Source organism: Bacillus rossius, chromosome 6 (assembly GCF_032445375.1).
Source record: "Bacillus rossius redtenbacheri isolate Brsri chromosome 6, Brsri_v3, whole genome shotgun sequence".
Taxonomy (NCBI): domain Eukaryota; kingdom Metazoa; phylum Arthropoda; class Insecta; order Phasmatodea; family Bacillidae; genus Bacillus; species Bacillus rossius.
Window position 1 is genome coordinate 36,804,425 of NC_086334.1, and position 27,774 is coordinate 36,832,198.

General features: G+C 34.0%; 1 protein-coding gene across 1 annotated transcript; it reads right to left on the reverse strand.

The window, feature by feature from the left end:
• Positions 1–186: 186 nt before the first annotated feature.
• On the reverse strand, positions 187–26,981 carry LOC134533035 (tRNA (uracil-5-)-methyltransferase homolog B-like). The gene is made up of 10 exons (XM_063370186.1): positions 26,842–26,981; positions 24,347–24,625; positions 24,067–24,237; positions 18,446–18,592; positions 17,401–17,593; positions 16,873–17,000; positions 12,578–12,828; positions 9,994–10,225; positions 5,667–5,859; positions 187–2,028 (listed from the first exon to the last, which is right to left on the reverse strand). The coding sequence occupies exons 2-10, from the start codon at positions 24,602–24,604 to the stop codon at positions 1,088–1,090; spliced, it is 2,514 nt and encodes an 837-aa protein (XP_063226256.1). The 5' UTR covers positions 24,605–24,625; positions 26,842–26,981; the 3' UTR covers positions 187–1,087.
• Between the last annotated feature and the right edge of the window lie 793 nt (positions 26,982–27,774).

A 27,774-nucleotide genomic window follows, 5' to 3' on the forward strand; every position in this document is an offset into this window, starting at 1 on the left:
AAAATTACTAGTTAGCCCAATGACTCCTAAGGCCTCAAAAATGGACCTCCCTGGTCAGAAACAACAAATCTTGAAATAATATTTCAGAATGTTGGTTTGACCAAGTGAAACTGTTTTGCAATTTTTTCTTTTCATCACATAGTGCTTATTTGTTATGGAGTGTGATAAATAGCAGAATAAAACAAATAACTTTTCCTATTTTATTTCACTTGAAGTCATCCTCAAGCCTAATATTTTTAGTATCAATCAGAATGCAGTTTCTGCAGCATCTAGTAAAATGTTCTTCAAAAAAGATGGACCAATTGAGATAGCCGGAGGTCTGGACTGTTTCAAATGCATACAGTATGTCATATACATAATCAATAAGTTTTTCCTTACAATTTTGATATTATTGCTATAGAAATACAGTTTTTGTATGACTGAATAAATTGACTAGTCATAGCTTAACTAAAATGATAAGATATTGAATAGTACATGTAGACCTAAATGTCAATTAAAATTTGCACTTGCCCAAATAATAATTTTTTTGTCTGTTGTCTGCACTAGCTGGTGATTTCGTACAAGCTAGTGCATGAATAATTTAATGGTTAGTTAAATGTCCTGTCAACATTATGGTTATTAGAAACAACAAAAAGTGATAGGATATGAAAGGACCACATTGACAAAATGCATTGATGGAGGAAATGGGTGTACCCCAGAAAAACCCGCCAGTTCACCGCAATGTCTGCCACATTTCCCACACACTGCTATGAACAAAACCCTTCCATTCACCAAACATGCACACAAGGAAAGAAAGAAATTATATTGATCTGTAATTATATTTTCCTTCGGAAATATATAAATAAGATTGACAGTTTAAAATACCATGAATGCACAGCTCAATCAGCGAACAAAGTTTTTTCCATATAATTATTTCGTTTTGTAACAACTATCGCTAAATCACAATACACTGAACGTGGATTACCAAATAAAAGTCAAAAATGTCAACAATTGTTCACAATAGGATGTAGTGGTAGCATACTGAAGTGTTCCTCTTTAGACATAACACAGATAAAAGTGAAATATACTCTGGCAGAGTACATTATTATTATCGTCTTCCACCACGCGCTCTGCGGATGCCTTTCTTTCCCCTGCCAGTGTTCACGCCACCAACCTTATGCCGCCCATATTGAGGTGGCTGCGGCGAATAATAACTTGGAGGAGGTCCAAACGTAGCTGCCCCCACCAGGCCACGAGTCAGGCCAGCCCTGTATGCCATTTCTTCCCTCTCCAGCATAGCAGCTGCAGTTACAGCAGGAGAACTCATTAACAATGGACGGCGAGGCGAGAACGATGAGTCGATGGCATCTTCCACATCTCTGCGGAAATCAGAGTATCTACTGAGCGTCAACTCATCAGCAGAGAAGTCTAGTCTTGGAGCTCTTCTCGGACCATACATATCCATCATGGGAGGAAGGTAATCATTCTCCATCATAGGGCCAGGTCTATAGTCGTTCATGAACATCTCCCTACCACGTGGCCGTATCAATGGTCTGCCATATTCTCTCATGGGTGGACCCATCGGAGGTGCAGGGGGTCCCATGTAGCCCATGCGCTGTGGAGGAATTAGAGGACCTCTTACACCACCCATTGGCATACCCATACCTCTCCCTCTGCCTCTTGGGATGGGCAGCGGCAAACCAATGCCTCTTGCTCGACCACGCCCTCTTACCATGCTCTGTCCTTTCATACCTCTACCCACACGCTCGCGCACTTTCTTTTGAGCCGTTCGCGGAGGGTTTTTGGAAGCAGGACACTTGCTTGGGTCCAACCTTTCCATCAAAATAACCATCTGGCAGTGCATTGAGAAAGGGGCTACATCAACTGGTATAACTCTTGTGGGGATAAACGGGTGCCCAGTCATTTCACTTCTACCTGCTGGGAGACACAGATCCAAAAAGTTTCTAATAGGAACTTTGTGATCTGTGCACACATATATCATTTTCTGGACGTTTTCCATTTTGCGTAGTTCCACCAAAACTTTCTGACCTGCAAAAAAAAATTGAACAATTTTATTTTTAAAAAATTGTAACATTTATTCACACTAACAATGTGTTTAGTTGCTGCATTATTCATAGAACTGTATTTATCACAAGTATTGGCTAGCAGCTGTACAAGCAAACCACAGAAATGTACCCAGTAACGAGTCAAATTTAAGCTGTATCTGAACTGTATAGTGGTTACACCTGAAAAGATGGCTAATTACACACAAAATCTTTTTTAACATATGTAGATAATAGTGTGATGTGTGGATGTAGAATTTAATGTGAAAAAATATTTTAGTTTCAAGATTTAAAGAAATACAATTTTATTTGATCTTATTGCAATCTTCCCTTAAATAATAAATGACATGGCTGCCAAGTCAATTAAATGGCTTTCTAATGAATGATCACCATCTAACTTCAGGTGTAAACAAAATTGTTATGACCTATCAAGTTAAATTCTATGCAATTTTATTTTCTGTGTATTACAACATAATGTTACAAATTAAATTTTTGTCAGAAAATTAGTTTCACTAGTCACATTTATAAGAATTATGAATACTCATTACATGATGTGTTCATATACATTCTACTAACATTTTACTAATACTGGGTGCACAGCATAAACTTGAAATCTTGTAGTTCAGGTAGTAATCTACAGATTGTGCATGCACATAAATATTTCCATCAAGTTCTGGCCAAACTTACAGTTACAGCTGGGGCTTGTTAATCATATTAAGTTCCATGATGAATTCCAAGTGTAGTGAAAAACCATTAAACATTTTAGCAGTTAGAGTAACCATGAGCTTATGGGATTTCAGCCAGAAGGAAAATTTTTTTTTATTTAAGTTAAACAGTTGTTAAAATTAAAAGTTTGTCCTGGGAGATTACTGTACAAATTAAGGTAAATTAATTTATTCTATCAATACAATAAACTCCTGTTAAGAGGTTTCTCAAGGTTCTTAGAAATTTGTACTTAATAGGTCAAGTGTTAAATTTTAAAACTCATTAGGGAGGTAATTTTATTTAATGGAATTTCCTTAAGCGGATTTAACTGTGTTTAAATTTCCATTAAAACAACTGCATGTGAAGTCTGATTAAACAAATGAGGCTGAACTACATTTTAGCAGCATCGGTGACATTATAGAAAATGTCCTTGGATTGTGGTAAACAATTGTTCCATATTAATATTGGTGTATGACAATGTCTGAACAATGGATGCAGTGTATTAAAGCATTAAAGGGCATAACATGCAATTTTAAACAATGGTTACAGAATAGGTACTTGATTATAGCGGGTAGTACCCCAAATGAGATTGATGGAGCAAAATTCCGTTATTCTGTGCATTCGTAATTTTAAAAAGTACATATTTGAGTATTTTATAGACGAATCCAATCAGTATGTTCATAAAGAATAAATAATTTAAATAAATTGTACAGTCTAAAGTACACATAATTGTGTAAGAGTATCATATTTTACAGACTTACAAACACACAAAACTATTTTTGAAGCATTAAGATTAAGACTGTTCTGATACCTGATACGTGCAAAATTTTGATTTCTTAAATACTTTTTCTCTTGGTTAAAATGCTTATCTAACTCTAAACGTTTACTAAATCATTTGTAAATGTTACAATATTCATAATACCGTGTTTTCTCGTATAATCGTCACACATTTTATTCTAAAATCAAGTTTGAAAAGTAGGGGGCGACGATTATGCAGAAAAATTTTTTTTTGTTAGGTAAAGTTATTCATAAAAACAAAACTTGTTCATGGAAAGTAAGTTTATTTAAAAAAATGTGGAGTATACAATAGCACGCCAAACAATCTATATTAATAATTCCTTAAACAAAAACCTTTCGTCAACTTTAAATAGAAAAACCAAAACTCTTAACGCGAACGCAAGCCACTTGAATCTGACATGAACGAACGTGTCGTAGTACACACTTGCCATGAAAGAATGCGGGCTATCAAATGTAGTTAATTCGGCACCTGACAGAGAGCGCACGTTGCATCCAATCGGCGAGATATCGATATTCTACTACTTGCGCGCGCTCTATACAGGAAGCAACATAACCAAACATGAATGATGCGCTGGCTACATTTTTATAAGCGGTACGCCGTGGTAACGCAGACAATCAGATAAAGGAAATAACGTTTAAAAACGTCTTTAAAAGAAAATTTACACGTCAGACAACTTTGTATTTCCGTTAATTAAATAAATAAGTGGTAATGACCGAATAAATATTAGATTTCTACTTTAAAATACATCGTTTTATACGGAAAAGATACCTACACAAAGCTCTACTAGCGGGACCAAAAACATCATGCTACGTTTACGCGATAAGTTTTTTTTATCCCAATTTTGACAGCCTAAAATATGGTTGCGATGATTACGCGCGTACGACCATTATGCGATAAAACACGGTACTATATTAGGAAAAAATTATGTGAAACGCTACCAAAAGCTCATGTATGCTAGCTGGCAACAAGCTGAGCTAAGCTGACCTCCCGATGTCACGTATGGCTGCTGCAATGATAAAGAACTGTCCCTTCACACCCTCCATAACATGTTTCCAGAAGGGGAAAAAAGATTTTTTTTTTTCTTTTTTAATTGGTTAAAAAATTTAGGGAAGTGGATTTGCAGTCCTCAAGATTATGACCGAAAGCATTTTACGGTTATAGCAATTTTAACATTAAATAAGGCAAATCTTAAAAGTTACCAACTTAAGACTGCTTAACTAAAAGTGAACAGAAATTAAGATATTTAACAAATAAATACCTAATACCAATTTAATTGATGCATGTCACAAATATATTAAACAACAGTCTCTTTACCAGCCTCAAGATAAAAGTTGGCTACCTCGACCTCAGCGTCAAAACACGAAGCAGCACGGTTGGCCGGAGCAACACAACCATACTATATACTCAGAAACCAAATAAACTATGTAATAGTTTCACCAAAATTATTAAGTATCATTTTTAAAAAATTAATTACTATTCACAATCGCTGAACTGAATACTTGAACATATAAATATCCCATTACTTACACAATTCAACACAATGAACCACATAAAAAAAAGTGCAAACACTGAACCATCATTAGATACCATTTTAGGTAAACTTGTACACAAAACAAATGATTGCTCTCGATATGATTTTATTGTGTACACAAAATTTCAACAACCTGACATACAACTATTTCTGATAAAGCTTTATGTTTGGAAAAACTTAATTAATTTACAATATTTAGTAGTATTTTGCACTTTAGTATTTACGAGATACAATAATAAATTAATTGTTCAGGTTTTTAACATGTAAATTCTCAAAAAAGGTATGAGACAAGAACCACATTTAGAGACTGACCAAATAAAGAAATTTCTAGTCTTGAATTGTTCTCGATATTGTCTAGGTTCACCTGTGACTCGCGAAAACTTACATCTGTGTTGTGTGCCAGTTTACAAACCCAGTAATGCAAAAAACGAGCCCCGGTGGGATGAAAGTAAGCTAGGGATCAAGAAAGGGTTAAAAGAGCGTAGAAGAGGTGTGGGGGTCACCGACTCATGCCATACATTTCCATAAAGCTCTAATTAACAACATACATTAAAAAAGCCACAACACAAATTTATTAACACTGACTCACTTAGTCCAGCTCTTGGAGGATCCAAAATAGGCACAACCGTTTTGCCTGTTATTTTGTCTCTTAATGTAGGCAGGACATCCTCAACTCGCCCTGCGATGAATTCACAGTTTGTTATTTCATTCTTCGCAGCATTCAGCTTGGCATCATCAACATTGTGCGTCAAATACTCAATGCCAAAAACTTGGCCCACTTTCTAAAGGAACACAGAATCCACAATTCACAAAATAAAACTTATCTAGAACCACCCATCACATGCTTACATGCTTACTATTCAGTGGGAGAAAAAAATGCATATATGTACAGTAGAACCCCGATTTTGCGAACACGGATTTAACGAAAACAGCAATTTAATGTAAAGGTTTTCAGGAACCATCAAAAAAACACCAATTTATTAAAATAATAATATAGATTTCCAAAAAATGAAAGTAAATAGTAATGTAATCTTATTAAAAATTACACTTTGTGGTGTCAGTAATAGAATGGAGGTACTATATATTAATATGTGCCTTTGCATCATCTGTCCAAATACGAAAAAATTAAAAAAGTTGTTCAAATTGCTTAAAAACTGCGGGCGCTGTAACTGAATTGTGTAGGTGCGTGCCATTGCGCGCGCCTGGATAGATAGACTGTCTGCGACACATGACGTCATGAAGGGTTTCTTTGTCCGCATCCCCCTCCCCCTCTTCTATGCCTGGCTTGACTCACCACGTTATCTTCCAAACACGCCCGCATAGTAACAGTGCTAGCCAATAATCACACGTTTCCAAATATTCCCTTTCCCATCCTCCAGGTTTTTTCAACTTGTGACCACGTCAAACCAATACGCCATTATCATTATTCTCTAGAGGTGTAAAAGTAACGAAAAAAAGTGTCCCCGTATGTATTTGTTACTATAACAATTAGTACTCGTTACTATCGTATCACTTTACATTACTCGTTACTTCTGATACCGCATAACATGCTATGTTATGTTGCAGCAACGAATCGAGTCGTATTGCGTACGCGTACAGTATGACGTCGCGTAAATAATAATAAATAGAATATAAACAATTAACAATATTTGATAATTAACAGTTTTTGTTAACCAAGAAACAATTAAATCTCATTAGAGCGGCTTTTTTATACTATCTCTTTTAAGATAAGAACAAAAAAAACGTGAAAATACGCGATAATAAAAACATATTTCTAATTTGTAAACAATACTTTCTTACGTTGTTTCTGTTCCAATCTCAAACTTTGTCTACACACACAATACCTTTAATAAACAGTAAAAAAAAAAAAAAACTTTGACGACGAATTTCCAAATTATACTTTACTTAATAAACAAACATCATTCTTTGTAACGCAAATTCATCGAATATGCGCGCGCATGCGTAAAACATACGAAAAATGCGAGTAACGAGATGCAGCCGTGTGTAATGTTTCGTTACTCGTTACTAGATGGCGCACCTGTTACTCGGTACCGAATACATACGGTTTGCTACAGCTTTATTATTCTCAGTAAGAGCTTTGTGCGCGGTGTTTAGTTTTTGGAATACGTTTTTTATAAGTGTTGCGCAGCTCAGCGAACAAAGAGAGTCAGCCGGCGGCTACGCCGCGCCGTAATAGCAGCTGACCGAGTACAATGACCTTTCTCCGCGTACGGCGCGCTATTGACGGAAATTTTCCATCAATTTGCGGCCAATTTTTTTATTTTTTATTTTTTACTGTGACGCAATGTGTATGTAGCTCGTATTTGTTATAAACGCAGCAGGTCAGGGTATGAAAAAATCATGATTTTTTTAAAGAAAAGTCTAAAACAATGTCTTGAAGATGAAAACCTGAATGCAGACAGCATGGAGAAATTTTCCAGTCGCTACCATCAGGCACTGGATGGAGCACATTTCCTGGCATATCTTGTAGACCCACGGTTCTGTGGTCAACATTTGACAGCTGATGAGCGATCTGAAGCTCTTTCATTTGCAAACAACCGATACAAACACATTAAGTCTTTATTGCCCATAATTATTAAGTTCCAAGCAAAATCTACTCCCTTCCACAACTTTTTGTTCGATGAAAATGTCATCTCAAAAGTGTCGCCAATAGACTGGTGGAAAATGAACATCAATTCAGATACTACTGAAGTTATGGATGTCATAGAACCACTGTTAACAGCAACTGCGTCATCTGCATCAGTGGAAAGAATCTTTTCGACATTTGGTTTGGTTCAGTCAAAATTAAGAAATCGACTGGGTACAGAAAAAGCTGCAAAACTTGTATTTTTGTTTAAAATTTTAAATAAGTAATATTTTGTTGAAGTTTTTTTACATAGACTACTTTTGTATATGTGCAATTCTGAGAAGAGAAAAAAAAAGGAAATTGTGGTTTTGTTTTAAATCACTTTTATCTAGAACAATTGGAACAAAGGGATGACAGAAGTGACAGTTACATTTAAGATTATATGTATATATTTTAGAGATATAGTTATTTTGTATAGCACTTCCTTATTTTTGTTACTAATGTTAACTGTGATACTGTACTAAAAATTTTCATAAAGTTACATGTTTCCTTAAAATACTATGCAAAGTAAAATTTTATTTCACAGAAAGAAAATTAAGCTAGTTGTCTTTGCAAAATGAGTTAATCTATTATGAATCACTGAAGAGGAAAGTCACGAAAATGTACTGTATATTACACAGATTATAATTTTTTATATTTTAATCAAAAAAATCCAATTTTAATCAACAAAATCTGATTTTAACCAAAAAAATCTGATTTTTTTGATTTCTTTAAAAAAATCAGGATTTTTTATACCCTGCGATCGCTGCGACGATTATGCGAGTAAATATGGTAAGTAGGCATGATTACTTGATTTTTAAAAAATACAGTATAGGAAAAATTAACATTCATATTATAAATTGATTCTATTCACCGATTTAAAAAAAAATCACATGATGATTTAAATTATGATTTAAATCACGTGATTTAAAAAAAAATCACATGATTTAAATCATGATTTAAATCACGATTTAAATCATGCTGATTAAAATCAACATACCCTGCAGCAGGTTGCGACTGTATTTTAATACACTTTAACGTATTTCTTACACTTTACATATTTTTAAACTTTTATTTTATGCCTCATTTTTTACGGTTTCTGAAAATCTGTATGTACGACCGAGGTGTACGTACGAACCGGGGGCCGTACGAGCGAGATTAAAAGACGTTGAAGATGTAAAGTTGACGAAGTCTGAGATAGCACGGCAGCACAAGATATCAGCGTCGACCCTGTCTACGATATGGAAACGGTAGGGACGCGATTATGAGTGCGGGGGTCATTGAAAATCGGAAAATCGGATTTAACGAAACATCGATTTAGAGTAAACATTTTCGGTAACCATAGCACTTTGTTAAATCGGGGTTCTACTGTATAAAGATATTTTATTGATTGATAAAATTCAGCACCATAAATAGGAAAAAATATGTTTCCTACATACGTATTATTAATGTAGCATTACATATGTTTAACAGAGCTTCAGGTAATATGGCCGAAGAACTTTTAATTAATTTTTGTGCTCACTTATTACAGACTTTGACATTAAGTGATTCCAGGTTCATTTAATGCAATAAATTTTTTAAATAAATCACTGCTACAGCAAATAAAATGTAATTTAAAGGAAAATAAGGAAGACAATAATAAGACTATATGTAATTTCCTATTGTTCAGAACATTTTGTTTTCTTATCTTTTTACACATGAAGGTAGCTGAGCATGGCTTATTTCACAATTACTTGTAAGCTGTACTATAATTTAGGTATTGCTATCTTGACTGCAAAACCAAAGTACTGAAAAATATTAATATATAGTACATCACGTGGTTTTCAATGCTTTTAGGTATAAGAATGAGTACAATTTGGCAATTACACCAAATTTTTAGTTAGTGTGTCAAAATTACTAAGCTTCTTATCTACAAATTAGTTTTAGTGAATTAAGCTGTGAACACTATTTACAATATGGCATGTACTGTCATAAGTTAAAAAATAGATGGTAAAGATCAATAACTTTTTTATTAAATCAATAAATATACTGTCATATTCAATTCTTGCAAGAACAATAGTAAGTGAAAAATGTGACAATACTCAAGTAAATCTCAAACGATGATTACAAAATTGTTGTATCCTGGTATTAAGACTAGTTAACAAGCCCCAAATTTTAAGAGCAAAAAATCTATTATGTCCCGGAAAATGAACTACTGACGTGAAAAAACAGACGCATTGATACAACAAAAGAACCAACTAACAGAATCAAAAGTTATAATTAATAAATCAGTTTCTACCTACAAACTTACCCTTGCAATGCAGAGACCTATGCCTCCAGTGCCGCAACACAAATCTAATATTGTGGTATCTTCTGTTGGCTCCACAAGATCTATGATGGCTGAGTAGAGCACTTCTGCTCCTTTCGTGTTCACTTGGAAGTAAGAGGAAGGTGATAGATGGAACGTTAAATCAAACAACTCTTCTTGAAGGTGGGTTTTCCCATACAGGTGTTCCATAGCTGGGAGGGGAACACCAGCCACCCTAAAGCACACACGTAATGTCATTAACCTACAATACCCATAAATTGTCACAATCCTAATTCCACTAACAGCTCTGTCACCTTAATATATTCATGTATATATATTAATGCAAAAAATTATATGATTATTAAATATTTATAGTTGTAAAAATTAACAAATAGTCCATGGTTAGTAAAAATTAACTGTGCACATAGAACAGTCTATGGTTATTATTAACACTTAAAATTATTGACATCAAAATTGAGATTACTTCAAATAATAAGTTGAAAATCACTGTGATATTGCCTCATTTAAAGTAACACATAAGCAGCTTTACAATATTAACATTTTAGCCACCCCCCTTCCCTTTTCATGCCCTTCGATCTCTCTCATAATAACCATAGACTGTTCTGTGTTCGCAGTTAATACATATTTACTAACCATGGACTATTTGTTAATTTTTACAACTATAAGTAATTGTACGTTAAGATCGCAATTGCGATAAATACGAAATAGATGCAAAATTTCCGGGTTTTTGCAAAATATATGTGACGATTTACAAAACTTGGAAGATCATTAAAAGAAGTGCCGATTGGCCCTACACAACAAATAACTAACTTTGAGAATATTCACTTCAGCACAAAATATTATGTTCAGAATAAGACTTAACAAATTAAGTATACCATTAATGTTTTAACGGCAAATACATACGTTATTCAGGGTTCTGCAAACACAGTCGTATAATTTTGGTCGCGCATTCGCGTTTACTGTCGAATGTATAGTAAAAAAAATCCCGTCCATGCCCACTAACATAGTGCGAACACAATATATCATAATTATTTGTTTTAAAACTATTTAGCTTGCAACATTATCTAATCAGCTGTAATCAAGACGAAACATCTTTAGATTTTGCTATTTTTTGCTTCCGAGGGTTGTTTACTAACAAGAAATTACAACACAATAAACACGGCACGGCACAAGCTCACCGCTCGCCGCGAACAAAAGCTGTGATTCGACTAATCGACTTTCTACGTAGATGTAGTTCGAATATCGACAACAGATCGCAGCACATCCGAAGTGCTGCCGCGTTGATCTGGCGTTGGAAGTTCGAACTACATGTACGTGCGCGAGCCTCAGCTTACGGTTGGCGTGCTCACACTGTCCGTTTCGAGGCGTTTATTATTGTATGCATTTTTTATTTCGCTGCGCACGCACTGTTTTGGCTGCTTTCAGATCAGATCACCATAGTTTTGTGTGTACAAATGTTGGGACATTTGTCTAATCGGTGCATTGTGTTCATTTTGTTGCATTTTTTTGTGCGTCTACAGAAGTAGGTATAATTTTCTCTAGATATGGGGCGACCCAAAATAACTATTAAAGACCATGCGAGAGACTACAAAGAAGAAAAATTTTATTATATTTAAGTGAATCTGGAATTTTAATTTGTGGGATATGTAATATAAGGTTGGAATGGAAGAAGAAAGATAACTTGGACAAGCACTGTCAGTCAGGTGGGCATAAAAGCAAAAAAAAAAAACAACTGTTGAAAGTGACCCTCAGTCCAGCAAGCGGCAAGCCAGTTTGTTTGAAATAAATTAAAATGCTGAAAGGTTTTTCAGTAGCTACAATGACTTGATGTAAGTTTTTGGACATACACCATTGCGAAGAACTTTTTCTTTCATTTTTTAATTTTTTTTTCCTTCAACAGAAAAAGTTCATAGCAATGGCATATGTCTAAAAACTTACATCAAGTCAAGCACTCCCATTGCACAAATCTTTCAAAGATAAGATAGTAGCTACAATCTTGTGCTTACCGACAGGAGGAGGAAACTTGACAGAAAATAACTTGGAGACTTGAGCTATGTAAAGTTCAATCAGTAGGATTAATAATATTTACATTCTGGTTGTAGTACTGTAATGACAGTGAGTGGACATATAGGTATGGGTAAACTGTTGACTGACAGTACACAGGAAAAAATGTATATTTTAAAAACTATTTTTTTTCAAGCTATAAATAGTATAACATGTTTATATCTTAATTTTATAGATGCTGCAAAATGCAAATTTTCTCAATGTATGTGTTACAAAATGCTATTTTCCTAGTTTTTAAATGCTATTTTTCTAATTTTATAAATGCTACAAAATGCTATAGACCACAAAATAAATGCTATGAAAGGAGTTTGTAAATGCTCTTTTAACGTACCTCTAACTACAACATATAATAATAATTCATTTCATTTTTTGCATTAATAAATGAATGAATGAACTTTGTGTGGAAGTCTACTTTTGAGTCGAGCCAAGCTTTAGCTACTCGCTTAACTCGGCTCAAGTTTGAGTCTCATCCCATCTCTAGTTGTCATGTATGAATACTCACTTTTCAGTAAATGGCTGGAAGTAGAGAGACGTGACGTTGCACAGCTTCCCCTGTTTGTTGACAAAGTAGTCCTTGATATCATACTTCAGTTTTGTCAGCTCATCGTCACTGAGTGACTGGGGATGTATCACAACCACCATCATCAGGTCTCCGTTGTTTGTCACGCGCACCATTAGATGCCTCCAGTAGCCTTCGTTCTTCTCCACGATGAATGGCCCGTAGTCTGACTTGCGGACATAATCTTCAAACAGCTAAGAAAATGTTCCACATTGAAAAACATCACAAATTCAGACACCGTAAATGTTATGTAGCAGGTGGTAAATGCTTTGTTTATAAATATGCTAAATTAGAAAAACATTTATGAACTGCGCATGGCATTTACTTAGTTTAATATATTATATTAACAATCAGAGATTGAATTAAGAAAAAACCTCAAACATACCTCAACTCACGTTAAGAAGTTTACGACAGTTACTTGTCATAAAAGTGCATATTTTTGTGGAATATAGTCTACAATATTGAAAACAAAACTACCAAATCATAATCGTAGGGAGGATAGAAAAATTCAACGATAGTTTTGTGACCATAATTTGAAGTGTGTAAACCAACACAAAAGTCCTTGACAAAAATATTCACGCAACAAATCACTGATGACAATATTTCAATTTTCATGAAAAATACTGCACTTTACTTTTGTAGCCACATATACATTTTGGAGTGATGTACCAAAAATACTGCTCTGCTACTCATTTATTTATAAGTGTTTTTTTTTTTTTGACAATTTAAATTCCATCTAGTAAGCAATCATACGTCAAGTAGTTAAATTACGGTTATAAAGCTAATGTTTTGGAAATGAACCTCACGCCCGAGTTTTTTTTTTGTTGCCAGTAATTGTGGGCCCACCCAGCCGATAGCGTTACAGGTCACACTTATATATCTCCCTCCTTGTTTTAGAAATTACAAATAAATAAGAAAAATGCATTTTCTCAACACTTGTTCTAATGAAACAAAACTGTATTCATAAGAATAATTGTTGCCTTTGTCTCCTGTGTTGCCTTTGTCTCCTGTAATAGAATAATTGTTGCCTTCATCTCCTGTAATTACCGGAAAAAAATCTTTATTAAATCATTTAAATAAAAAAACTGCAGTAAAACCCCGTTGTTACGACCTCGTTTATTACAACTACCTCTCCTTGCCACCCCCTTTTTTTGAGAAATTGTGAAAGAATTTGTTAAAAATTTTAAATTTTGATCAGTATCTGTAAAAAATTGTTTGATGCATGTTGCGCTGCATTTATCTTGGCGAGTGCTATGCTGCAAGTAACGCAGTAGACACCCCTTCCCTCTAGCTGATCCACTCCCTCCTAACGCAGTTAACGAAACCATGGCACCAGGCATGTCTGTGCTCCGGCCAGCCATTATGATATTGTTTGCTTTTGGACACACTACCCTGCCCCACTTTGAATCACTCTTGGCTTTGATTGCTTTTTGTTGACAAATTATTAATTTTTTTTTACACATATTGGGTTGTGCTTTAGAATTGATTTTGTGAGCAGTTTTTAACAACACACATTTTTTTAAAATATAATATATGGATTTCTGATTTGCGTAAAATGAGTAGAAAGTAAGGCTAAGCAGGATCTCAAATTTCGAAAAAGTTCCAGCACCGCCAAGAATTTTCCCCCGTCAGATAAGAAAAAATATGCTGAATTTTTTTAGGGTTATTTGTGGGGCATTTTTAATTTCTACAACCATTAATGATGTAAATTGAGAGAAATCTAATACTGAAAAGAATAGATTTAACATGGTTGGTTAGACACATAACAACCATGTATTAGCTAACTTAAATTTATAGAGAAGATGTAATAATAGTGTAGAACTGTCAACAAACTAATAAAACCTTCATAAGTGTTAGTGAAACAGTGCACAAAACTGGCCGGCCAATAGTTAGTTTTGTTCAAAACGTGACTAAGGAATTTGTAAACACCGATAGAAAACATCCGTTATTAACGTAGGAAATATGACAGTTTTCCTGAAATGCTATGATGTATTTTTTGAGTAGATATACACAGTGACTGTCCTGGATGTATACCCACCCCTTCGGCCTTCTGGATGCACACTCACCATTTCTCCCTTCATTTTGACTGACAATGCTTATCTTGGTAGCTCAAGCAATTATCTTTTTCCAAGAGTCAACACAGTAATAAAACAACCTACGCCCCTTATACCCAAGTGCAGCACACACTGCATAGCTGGCTGCCATCCATCCTCCCCTGCATTTTCCTTCTCCACTCTTCGTAACATTCCATGTCTGGCCCACCATCATGTAATCGCCTCTTCGTATGGGTCGCATCCTTAATTTTGGGCAAGAAAATCTAACATTTTCACGGTAAGTGTCCCCCTCAAATATGAGTTGCGCCATAAATCTGTCTCCAGTAGAAGACAAGTGGAGTCATGGTCGTCCTTCCCTTCTCAATCCTTTATGGCCCTTCCCACCCCGCCCAGCACTATCTAACATAAAATACAAGGAAAAGTGTCCTCCCGCCCCCCCCAGATATTTTTTTTTACCAATCGCCTTCCCCAAGAAAGAAAAGACAGCCATTCTTCAATAATACCAAAATGCACTTTACAGCAGTTTTGTCATGAATAAAATGTTACAGCATAAACATAGGAAATATCATGCAAAAACCAATGTTTGGACACAGTTCCGTCACAACAACCTGTCGAGATAGAAACGTGGTGTTTGAGTACAGTGCCAGTTTTCGGACATTTAAGGGCCACACACACTAACTCACTAACACGCAATACTCCCTTCACCCTCTCTCTATCTCACATGCACTCTCTCTCTTGCATGCGCTCTCTCTTCCTAGTTTATTTTTAAATTGCCCCTCTTGCCGAGCGCCGGCCCAGCGACAGACGTCAGTTACCGGTGCCAGCTGGGTAGCCGCACGAGAGGCGTCAGACAAAGCTTAACGGCGCAGTTCGTTTAAACTTCCACACACTGCTGAGCTATTTTAACAATTTATATTTACTTGTGACATATTAATTAAAACCAAACACAGGCTAGTTAATTAAGCACATAGTCAACCACAAAAGTTTAATGTTATTTTTTTTTTAACCCAAAATAGAAACTTTGAATGTGGGGCACAGTACACTTTATTAAACAAAAAAATTGGCATAAAAATCTGTGACCCATACGCGGGTAAATATGGAAGTTATTTATCGTTTTAACACTTAACCAATCCTTTTTGGCACAGCCAACAAATTATTAAAATCCCCTCATTTCCTACATGATGTGATTGATAGAACATCTACTCAACCACTAAAATTTAAGAAATTTTTCTAAAAGCCATGTAAGTGACAAAAAGTTATATTTTGGCTTTGAATAAAAAATTAAAAAATTATCTTCATTCTGGTGTATAATTTGTCTCATTTAAGTTGACAGACAAAATGAATTGACAAAAATTGTTGGTGCTGTTAAGATTCATTAAGGTCACATTTTTTGTCCTAGCAATGTCAAAAATTCAATGTATTTGTATCAAATGAACTACAATATAAGCTGCTAATACCAGACTCATAGGAATGGTATGACATTTGTACACCGGTTTTAAATATCTTTATGGAATAAATCACTTGCATAATGTATAAACAGTAACAAAAAACATTTCACTCACATTTTATTCTTTTACAAACAAAAATGTTGCTGTACATGACATGTGTACAATTTAAAAAAAAAAAAGTTATGCCAGATTTTTATCAATTCAATTCTTAACTGGCATAGCCAACTACAAGGAATGTGTGAGACCGTAAACTCTATCCAGCCATTCAAGAATATATTTGTAAGAGTTCAAAAACTCAATGTGTAGTATTAAAAAAAATTATTTATGGAGGTTTTAAACTCACTCCAAATAAATTAACTGACATTTTTCCTACATGTCATTTTTTTCATCACTGGAAAGTATGGCATTTAAATAAAGGTCCACGTCTCACATTATAAGCCACAATTAAGCAAAAATAAAAGCTGTACGCTAAATATTTCACATAAAGTTGATTGATGTTAGAATATTGTGACATGAAAATCACAAATAATTAATTTGGCAATATGCCATCGACAAGTAATCAACTGTAAAAATGATTTCTTTTGAAAATTAACAAAACGTATAGTTTGGCTACTGCATAATGAGCTTAAAGAAGAGCAGTTTGGAAGGCTTGCGGGCACTCAATCGGCCACATGCATTACGTAAAGGTATTGTAATAGGAAATGGCCAGCAGCAGTGCGGCTGTGGCATAGCCTACCTTCACTGCCTCTCTCATTTGTTCAGGCAAATGTTTTAGCGCGTGGGCAGGTCCAACCCCCATAGTACCGTCCCTGAAGTTCTCCAGACGGCACCCCACCGTGCGCTCTTGGGTGTCCGGATTAATCCCTAGACCGTGACACCGTGACAAGAGTGAGCAAGCCTTGGGCATGTGTCCGAGCCAACTGGCCTCTCAACGGGAGCCGAGCTCGGACCACAAACATACACATAAAGAACACCTTGGCAAAATGAAAATGCATACAATATTTGTTAACCATCAAGAGTTCAAGATATTAACAAAGGCATTGAATGGTAAAACAGTGAGTTTCCTTCGAAAAAAAGTCTCACTTTTAGACAAGCCCATTTGTGAGTATGCAATCTCTCATTTTTATCGAAAATGATAAGTTTTCAACAACTAAGAAAATGTAGTACAGACTGTGAATCGAAATTTCACTTAACAGGCAACACGTTTGTTATGTTCATTAAATAAAAAAAAGGATTAGGGTATCTGCAACACAGAATAGCTCACCAACTCTGAATTCACACTTGTTGCGATAAGCCTCGATGACAGGGGATAGTCGGATCTCATCCAGCTGGAATGGCACACCGTCGTTCTTCTCCTTTTGCTGCTCCACCCAGCCAGCCAACTGGGGGTTGCGGTTGCTTATCAGGTCCCCAAGACGCACAACCACTGGCTTCACTTCTTCAGTTTTTTTCTTTAACTGCGGCAATCATAACACAGCTCTGTAATGAAACAGTTTTTTTTAAAGCGATATTGTAATTTTTTAACTAAAAAAAAATAACTTTTTGGATTTGATGTTTGAAATTTGTATAACTACATAACAAGCCTTAAACTTAAAATACCTCTCTTTTTTTACTAAAAAAGTTTGAATGTATAGGATCATATTTGAAAACAGGGTTCCCAGTCACTTTCTAAAGATAATATCTCTTGTTTTCCCCTATTTTCCTTTTCCAACAAAAAACATGTTCCCAGTCTCATTAATAGCATAATAACATTAAATCTTTTCCCGGACAATACACAAGTTTGCACTAATATCATTTGCAATAATGGTACGTATCTAGTGCCTCCAATCTTGTGATATAAAACCACTATACTCGATAAAACGTTTTAAAAAGACAATATTGATTGTGACCCAGTAAATGACTATTGTCATTGGATTGTGCTTCAAATCATTAAAGCAATACATTTAATTACTGTTGAAAACAGATATAATTTCAACCAAACATAAATTTATTTTAATTAAAATAGACTGGTTTAAAAACATTGAAGAAATACACTAGCATCAAAAAATTACTAATCCAGTTTAACAAGTAACATTTGGCCAGTTTTTTTCTGTTTTTACCATATTTTGAAGGCATATTTAAAATCAAGAAACACTTTATTTCCCAAAAAAAGTCCGATAAAAAATGAAAAATACGGAAACAACCTAATTTTAATTTTAAGCTTATCAAATTGTGGTAATTTTATAGTTTAGGCCAAGAAATAATTGTTACTGGTAGAAGAAAACATGTTATGTGTTTTACGTACATTGAGCATTAACCCATTCACTGACCTGTTCCTCATAGGGTATATTGTGATATGGAATAGTTAGCATAAGAACTCTCTCTTCCACAGTTAAGTCCAACTTGGCCTTCTTTGCATCACTGTCATCCCCCATGCCATCCTCTGGTTTGCGTTTTTGAGCATCAGTCGTCAACATCTACAAAGACAAGGGGAAGAAAACATTACTAAAGAATTCTTTATTCTTTAACACTGCTGACTCTAGAAGAGAAAGCACTAGTTTGAACACAGCATAATTAAATGAATTAAGTTTTAAAGACACAATTTGAGATTTTTCATAATTGATTTCACTTGTCTATTTTACTACAAAAATATTTTTGTTTTATCATCAAACATTAAAATTTGTTGTAGTTAGAATGTATTATAGTTGTTTCCCCCCCCCCCCCCTCGCATTTATTTGACTCAAAAATTGAAGTTTAATATAACAAAGTAGCTACATGTATAATTTTGTTTTTTGAAATCAAATTACCTGGCCAACTTGAAGAATTTGATGTCAATTTGCAAGAAACACTAAAATAATTCTTGTAATTAGTATTATCTTATTTTTAATGTTAAAACTTTTTTTTTTTAGTTAGCATTTATTTTTTGATGACTTAAAAGTTCAATGTTTATGTAGATACAGGTTGTCCACACAAATATGAAATAACTTTTTCCTGCTTTTTCCCGTACCAAAGTCTCAAATTTCCCTGAATAATATATATATTTTTTAAATAATTGTACAATTTACAATTTTCTGGAGAAAAAAAGAAAGAAATTCAGCCTCCACCATCCCCACAGCTGGCCTAATTACATATTGCATACACCATTTTGTAATGTGTATAACTATGCACTAAAACATCTGTAAAGAAATTATTTTCACAATCTGAGGGACAGCAGACTAAAACAGGACATTTCCCTTTCAAATTACTATTACTGGGAAATTTCAATGTCTTTTCTTACCTGAATTTTTCACAATTTCCCTTGACTTTCCAGAATGTGTATATGTATGCAACATTACTTTGCAAACACTGAGAGATCAGATGATGCCAATTTGCAATGAAAAACAAGATATTAATGCAAATTGGCACTACTTCATTGGCACTTTTTATTCAAATAACAAACATATTTTTACTGAAGTCAATTTCTAATTCATCAGAGTTGGCAAAGACATGCAATTTAAAAAAAACTAACATAAGGTATAGATGAGCTGTAAAAATATGCCACCCAACTACACATACAAGGAAATTAACTTTCACTAGGAAAACAAATTTGGTTGCAACAACTTACATAATGTTTAACTTTTAATAACAGATTATATTTGCAAGGAATCTAAATATTTTAACAACTGTTAGTTATAATAGGCTGTTTTAAGCACACTAAAGAGTAGCAAAACAAAAATAATTTAATTGGTTGTATGAGACAAACATATATACAGTAGACTCCTGATTATCCATGTATGGCTTATCTGGTTTCAGGTTAACCGCGAAATATTTCACTTCCATAAAAAAAACACAATTTTTTACATTTTAATTTCCGTGTGCGCACAATGCCAACGACTCTTGTGTAACATTAAACATTAAATTCAATGCAATTAATTAGTAATGCAACAAATTAATAATGTGACAAAACATCAAACAATATTTTGCTCTTTCCTCAATAGCTATTCGCTTCCTTCATTATATATTTATTTCTGATGACACCGGAGTTTCAGCTAACGTTTATGTTCCACCATCCCGCATGCCAGGCGTGTCAGCAGTAACTCTGGAGAGAGAAACCGGAAGCTTTCAGGGCTAATTTACCTCGCACTTCCTAGGATTCCCTAGTTGCAAATCATGGCAGAAACACATCTAGTAAATAACAGTCCCAAGATTTACGTTAACAGTTTATAAAATCTTTCTAATAATATGAAATATTAAGTTTACGCTTTTTTAAATCTTATTACAACTGAAATACAACTCCTATAACAAAAACATTATAACGTATTTTATTTTGTAACTCAGAAATGTTGGTAGCTCCTACAAAGGAATGTTATACCCAAGCCTTATTATGTTATCAATGCAGTACATGAATTATTAAATTTAATTTCTTGGTGGTTTAATGTCAAAATGTTATTTAATATTTATTTTAATGTACAGCTAATGTATGTATGTGGGTCATTCCAAAATCTAGGGACAAATTAGGTAAACAATGCTTTACTATTTTTGTACTGATTATTTTAATTTGCATTTCATTGTTTTAGTAAAAAGGACTCTGGATGAAGATGAATACTTCACTTAATAGTTAAAATAAAAATAAATTTTTAACTAAACAAAGCATTTATGGCTGAAATGTCACCTCCATGGCCTGTCACTACCCCTAAGTATCTAGAATATGAGAATAATAACTTAAAACTGGCTGTACAAATCTATGGTATATAACATAAAATGGCATGTGATATTAACCAAGGTCATAATTTTACTGAGACTATTAGCTAAGCAATTTTAACTTCATTTACTGTTCCTTGTTTCAATGTCACCTCCATGGTACAAATAGAAGTTCCTTAAAAATCCACTAGATTGTGTATGGATGCTCAGAAGCCATGTGAAAAAAAAACCTTGAGTAGCCATCATAGAAAATAGAGGGAGGGATAGAAAGGCCACTCTCTGAATAACAGCTAGAACGCTATTTGCATCGCTGTTGTGGCCGTGCACATTACTAAACGTATAAACATTGGTGGAAGAATGACCTAAGTAGCTATTTATACTAAAACCACCTATGTCACAAGCTAGCATTACTATTGAAGTTTGCAATCACATCTACAGCATTAAGAGGGTGGAGAGTTTTCAGCTTCTCGACGTTTATTCTCTGCATTTATTCATTGTATACCGTTTCTTCGTAAACTGGGAAGCGGTGTCTAAAAGCAAATTTATCATCGCAACCAGGCACACAGCATTTTCGTACACGTGGTGGCATTGTATTTTACTTAATACGTAATTTTATACTCAATTTAACAATCTTACCTCAATGAAAATATGACCACTAAATAATTGAATAAATAAACGCCAGATAATTTCCAGTTTCCACCTACGAAGCAATAAGTAGTAGCACGCAAATAACATACAGTCCTAAACAAAAAATACGAAAGAAAAATTGCCGCCATTACAAATGAGCTTTGGCAACGAATCGTAAACAAACATTGAGCAGTGAGCACACTAGCGTTCTTACGGCCGTGCACACAAACAAAACGTTGTTCAAGCATCTCTCTAATGAGTGCACATCCCGTGGTAGCCATCTTGTATAGTGTTTCAGTAAAGACAGGCAGATTTGTGTTTGTATTGTTTTATTTAAGAGATTCCACTTGATTATTGAGGAGTATTTTTATTTGTGGTCACCTCCACGGCTTTAATAAATCTTGTTTTTTTCTTAATAAAAAAAAAGTTTGCATTACAGTTAGGTTGAATAACATGTTATTAAATGAAATCCATGACAATGTGGTTGACTAAGTTTTAGGTTAGGTTGTGTATAAAGAAAACTTCAAAAATGTCACCACCATGTTCTTAATCTAGCATGGAGGTGACACAATATTCATGGAGGTGACATAATAGGCTTTGAATTTTACTTTATCTGTATTGATTTCCAATCTTTAATATAGTACACACAGGCATAGGCATAGTAGTTATAATCACTGTTCACTTAATTGATTTCCTGATTTTGATAGTCACTTTGAAGGAAAATTGTTATCTTGGATAATAGTATCAGTTGTGTGCTTTCACGGTATAGTTACAACAGGGTTCAACAAGTAGTCAATATCTTTGCGACATGACTAACTGGCATGTGAATATTATGAAATAGATACAAAAAAATATGTTTTGCTATAAAACTTTGAATTTTCGTAATGTAAATAATACAATTTTGCTGACCAAAGTAAATAATTGTAATTTTAGTTTATTTATATTTTATTATTGTATGTCAAAATTTAAAAATTGTTTAATAAATGGTTAAGTTGCAACTCATAGTTAAAGACACAATATATTTTATGCAGGTACAAAGTTTGTGCTATGTTTGTAGTCTACATTATGTGCAAATAATCACGGATTATTGAAGTTAAGCAGCATAAAATGATGTATTTTTAATTTTTTGGTCCAGAATATAACACATTACTTTGAAATACTGCACAAAAAGTTATCTGAGAAGGATTTAGCAGAGATTAATAAAAAAAAAGAAGCAGAAATGGCACGAATAAATAAAATTAGGGATAATCCAGTACTTTATGAAGAGTTCAAACGAAAAGAAAGACAAAGGTATCACAAAAGAAAGGAGGAAGGGAAAATAAAAAAAAATTTCAGACTCAAGTGAAAGAGGTAAAAGACAGCAAAGGAAAAATTGGACAGAGAGAACGCGGCGGCACAGAAACAAGAAGCAGACAAATGAAGCTCACGGAGTTTTAGACTGTGGTACTCCATCATTAGATAGTTACAGCGACATATATACAGATTCAGATTCATGCACTTCAGAAGCTGGTGACACTCATATTGAGGCAATACCAGCTAAGCCTACTAAGGAGTCTCGCACTTCATAGTTATGTCATTGTAGAATTTCAATGAAAAAAAGTGTACGAAACTACATTGGCATACTAACTTCTGTAGAAAATGCAAAAAAAAGAGGAATACACTGTCAAGTTTTTAAGACTGGTTACAAACAATACATTTGTTTTTCCTGTGGATGACGATATAGCGGTTGTTGATTTTCAAGACATTAAAGGCATACTGTCTGAGCCAAAACTGGGTAGAAGAGATGCATACATATTTTATGATTTGTCAGGTGTTAAAAATCTTTGTTAGATATGGAATATTGATGGGATTAGTCTTCAAAGTGTACTTACTACATTGATTTGATTTGATTTGTTTTCAGTTGATTTAGTATCATCGTTTTTTATTACTGAGTGCCTTAAAACAACAGTTTAAAATAATTTTATTTTGCTTAATACTATAGGACTACAGGATACTATTATTTATGATTATATGATTACCCCAATTTAAAATTTTGTCAATCCATGTAGTGTATTGTCACCTCCATGGCAATTTGTGTCACCTCCGTGTCTTACAATAATTTTTTTTGTATTTTTTACTTAAATAGAAAGAGTTGATTTAATTCTATGGTACTTTTGTGACAACCAATAAATGCTGATCATAGAAATACCATAATTTCCCTTTTTCTTGAATTTTTTATTTTGATAAATTAACAACTACAATTTGTTCCTTGATTTCGGAATGACCCATTTAGACACACGTTTATTAGCACTGTATGATAATTTTAACAGTAGTGCCTTGATTAAAATGGTAGTCAGCAAGCACACTAACCTGATTGGAAAACAAATTATTTTGATTAAAACACTCTCTTATTGATTAAAAGCATTTGACTAGCATTTTTTTTATTAGTGCTCAGTTTTACTGGAACAAATTAGGGTGTTAATTCAAAGGGTGTCTGTTACAGTGTTTTTCCACATAGTCAGGATAAAAAAAAACCATTTTTTTTAACTTTGCTTTAGCTGTGTTTGTTTGGTTATCTGTGGACCCCATGCCAGTCATTACCCCGTGTCTACTCTGTGTGTCTATAGATATTAATTTGCAACATACTTTAAAACACAAAACTTACATTGCAACTGAGAACTTTTTTCCGCCAGGTGTACTTATGAAGAGCTTTCAAAGCCTTCTGTTGTTCCACTGCTGTGGTAAACGTTAGCAGTAGCCATGGACTTCCCCTCTTTGGCGAGCGAACATAGCTTAGGGCCAAGCCCAAGTCTTCCTTCACAAGTTTCTTGAATTCCTAAAGCAGAACAAGGATATATAATCTTCCAATGCACAGTAAAAAGGTAAAAAAAAGTAAAAAATAAAACCTTGTTCATAAAATAACATCAAGGATATTAAGGGCTTACCCAAAGAGGATAGAATCTTGGTAGCCCACTAACTTTGACCTTGAAAATCGAGGATTTAATGGCGGTTTTCTGATCAGACTCAGCAGAAAGACTTGCATCTCCATTTTCATTGACAGTGGCAGCAGCTTCAGAAGCACTGGTGCTGTCTGCATCCACTTTGTTTTCCTCCGCTGAGTCCACCTCCATAGCTTCCTGCTTGATGACTGGCTCCATAACCTCTTGCTTGATGGCAGGCTTCTCCTCCATCACAACACTCATCCTTCCAGGCAGCTTTCACCACTGACAGGGAAAACAAGCCATCATTCAACACAAACAGAAAGGCATCAATTATTAAAGGGAAAAATTATCTAACAAGTATGAAGCTATGTATTGCTACTTAAGAAACTTTTTTCATAGTAAATGAGTATAAAACAATGTTTTATATGCTAAAGAGAATCCCCAGTACATACCCCCAATTTTTGCTGGAACAACAATAGTGATTGATGCGATTCGAAGGATGGGATACAATAAAATATTGTGGTATTGTGAAGTGAACATGCAGTTTTTACACGCATGACAAACAAATATACTAAACATAAAAGGTTTTCTTGTCATTACACATGCACGTAGCACACAAGAACCAACAAAGTTTCCAGATTTTTGTTAAACATGTTTAAGAGTCATAAATGGTTAGTTTAAATTGCAATATGCTGGGATTAAGAGCACTCCCAACAGACTACAAACTTGCGAAATTCACAAACAGATGAATGTCTAAGCTATATTAGGCATCCAGAGTAGCCCTGTTTGAAACCTGATGTACAATGTCAATTGGACTTCCCAAATTATTTTAAATTTTATTTCATCACAAAATATCACAATATAACTAATGTTATAACAGGACAATATAAATATTACAAAATCGCTTTAAGCATAGGTATCAAAAGGTACATTAGGATATGTCTTAAGCAAAGGTAAGACACAAACACGATAATTAATAAGGTGAAAGTGTTTCAATTACCACACGTCAATAAGTATCATGCACATATACAACTGAAGGCAATAGCCGCAAAGAACATTTAAGAAATAATCAAATGTAATACCAAAGCCAATAAATTCCAGGGCGACCTTACCCAAGGCACGAATACTGATTAAACTACTCTGTAAAAAAAAAACGTGCCAAGTACACTACTTCACAGGTGGCGTGAAAACGTGTGCATATTATGAAAAATACAACTTTTACAAATTTTTAAATTGTTATAACTCAGAAATGGTGCCTCTTAAGAGAAAAATTGTAAAGACAAATTTTATAGATAATTGCATGATATACAATTTTAGTCTGATCTATTTTTATGATACAACATAGGCCTACCATTTAACTGAAAAATGACAGAAAAAACAAACCATATTTGCAAACTTTGACCTTGAATAACTTTTTTTGCAAATTTAGAATCAATGGGGACTTTCCACATTTCATTTATAATGGTGTTCCGAACATTCGTACAAATTTTCAGCTGTATATAAATTATGCCTATACTATGATCTTGAAGCATTTTATTTTAATTAAATTAATGATTCAAAACCTTGAGATGCAATCTCATTGGTTGAAATTAAGTTTCTGTGCATTGTGGAAGCAGAAGACACGAAAGTGAAATGTTCCAGGAGATACGTCTCCATTTACGTAATTTATCTCCATGCCATTACCTAAGGCCTGTTTTACAAGATTTTAGAAACAGACACATCATGTAAACAGGCGGATCTCACGGAACAGTTTCTACAGTAACACGTGCACAAACTGACTCGTACAGATTAGCTCGGCAATGCTGAGTTCTCCTATTATATCTCTCCATGTATCTAATATGAGCCGGGTACTTGGCTGCAGTGGTAGATATTTTATATTGTAAACACATTAAAATTTTTATTAAGTACAAGAATATCTAATGTTCTATTATAACTTTGGTTATTTTTTTTTTTTACTTGTGTAAATTCTGCCCGTTCTATGATCTAGAAGATGAATATATTTTTTTAATTAAAATTAATTAGTCGTAACCTTGAATTGTGATTTCATTGGATGCCATTTGTCACGTTTCCGTGCATTGTGTAAGCAGACGGAATAGTGAAATGTTCCAGGAGATGTTTCCGTTTAAGTGATCCGTCTCCGTTTCAGAATCATTGTAGAACGGACCTTAGTTTTGGTAGCATTGTTGCGTACTCCAAACCAGAAAATTCATAATCATAGTTTTGGGTTCATTACAAAAAAAAAAGCTGTAGTTCATCAATTGCTCAGATTTACTCGCAGTAACGACTAATCTTTCTAATGATAAGCTTATTGTTAGACAGTTAAAAACGTCTACAATCAATGTTTACTGACTAAACCAAACATTGTCATTTTCACATCCAACCGGCATTAGTACATAACAACCGCCAAGACTTTCGATGGTAAAAACAACCGATAAGACCATACTTGTTGTTGCAAAAGAATAAAGTATAAATTGTAAAAACCGCCATATATAACTTACCTAACACCCGAATAAATAACACTTAATGGAGAATAAAAAATTGGCGACTCTACTGACAAGACAGATCTTAAACTCTTAAAATGGCGTCACAAACGCTACAAAAAGAACGTTTGCGCGCGTGTCCAAGAAATATTGATTATGAACGTATAAGTTTTTCAAAGTAAAGAAATTATTTTTTAAATCAATACTAATTTTAAAATTTTTTACTAAGCGTTTAAAAATTATTAAGAATTTTAGGTTTTAATGTGAGAATAAACTACACTTTCTGTTGAAGTTTAAAATAAAAATTTAAAAAAAATCATTTAGTTTTGACATTTTTTTCACGTATATATGCTTTTGATTTAAAAATTAAGTTCATGAAATGTAATGCATATTTAGGCTAGTAAGGCATCAATTCAACTGACGAAGCACAAAATGACCGATGCAAAGCCAGCTACGTTTTAGTTACAGTATATAAAGGTATCTTGTAAATGATAAAACATGCCAAAATTTATAACATACGCGTGTATATAAAAACAAATATATATGTTAATATTAAAACATAAAAGTTTAAAAAATGAAAAAAAGTTGTATTTCAAAGCTATGTGTACGTATTATCATTTTATAAATGTATAGTTATGTGTACTAAAGTGTCACTTTAGATTGTGGAATTTTCAGGATATGCAAATTACAAATAACGTATTACATAGCCTTATTCTATCAACCAAAATTAAGGCATGATGACATTTTTAAATAAATTAAAAATTATACACATGAAAAACAAAACAAAAAAATTTTACTCATGAAATATTAAAATTCGTCTGACGTTATCTTGATCAAAACAGGAGGACAGATTCAGCGAGCAAAATGCTTATGCAAGTTAGAAAACTTGAACGCCATAGAAAGCAGTAGGCAATCTCAGTGGCGTAGCGTGCCATCTCGGCGCCTGGGGCG

Bases quoted from the DNA above. Each gene is read 5' to 3' on its own strand.
- LOC134533035 (XM_063370186.1), bottom strand. From the start codon at position 24,604: ATGAGTGTTGTGATGGAGGAGAAGCCTGCCATCAAGCAAGAGGTTATG. The intron at 5,860-9,993 runs GTAAGTTTGTAG...GTGTTCCTTTAG, and splicing joins TAGGTCTCTGCATTGCAAGG to AAAGTGGGCCAAGTTTTTGG. The intron at 2,029-5,666 runs GTGAGTCAGTGT...TTTTTTTTGCAG, and splicing joins TCCTCCAAGAGCTGGACTAA to GTCAGAAAGTTTTGGTGGAA.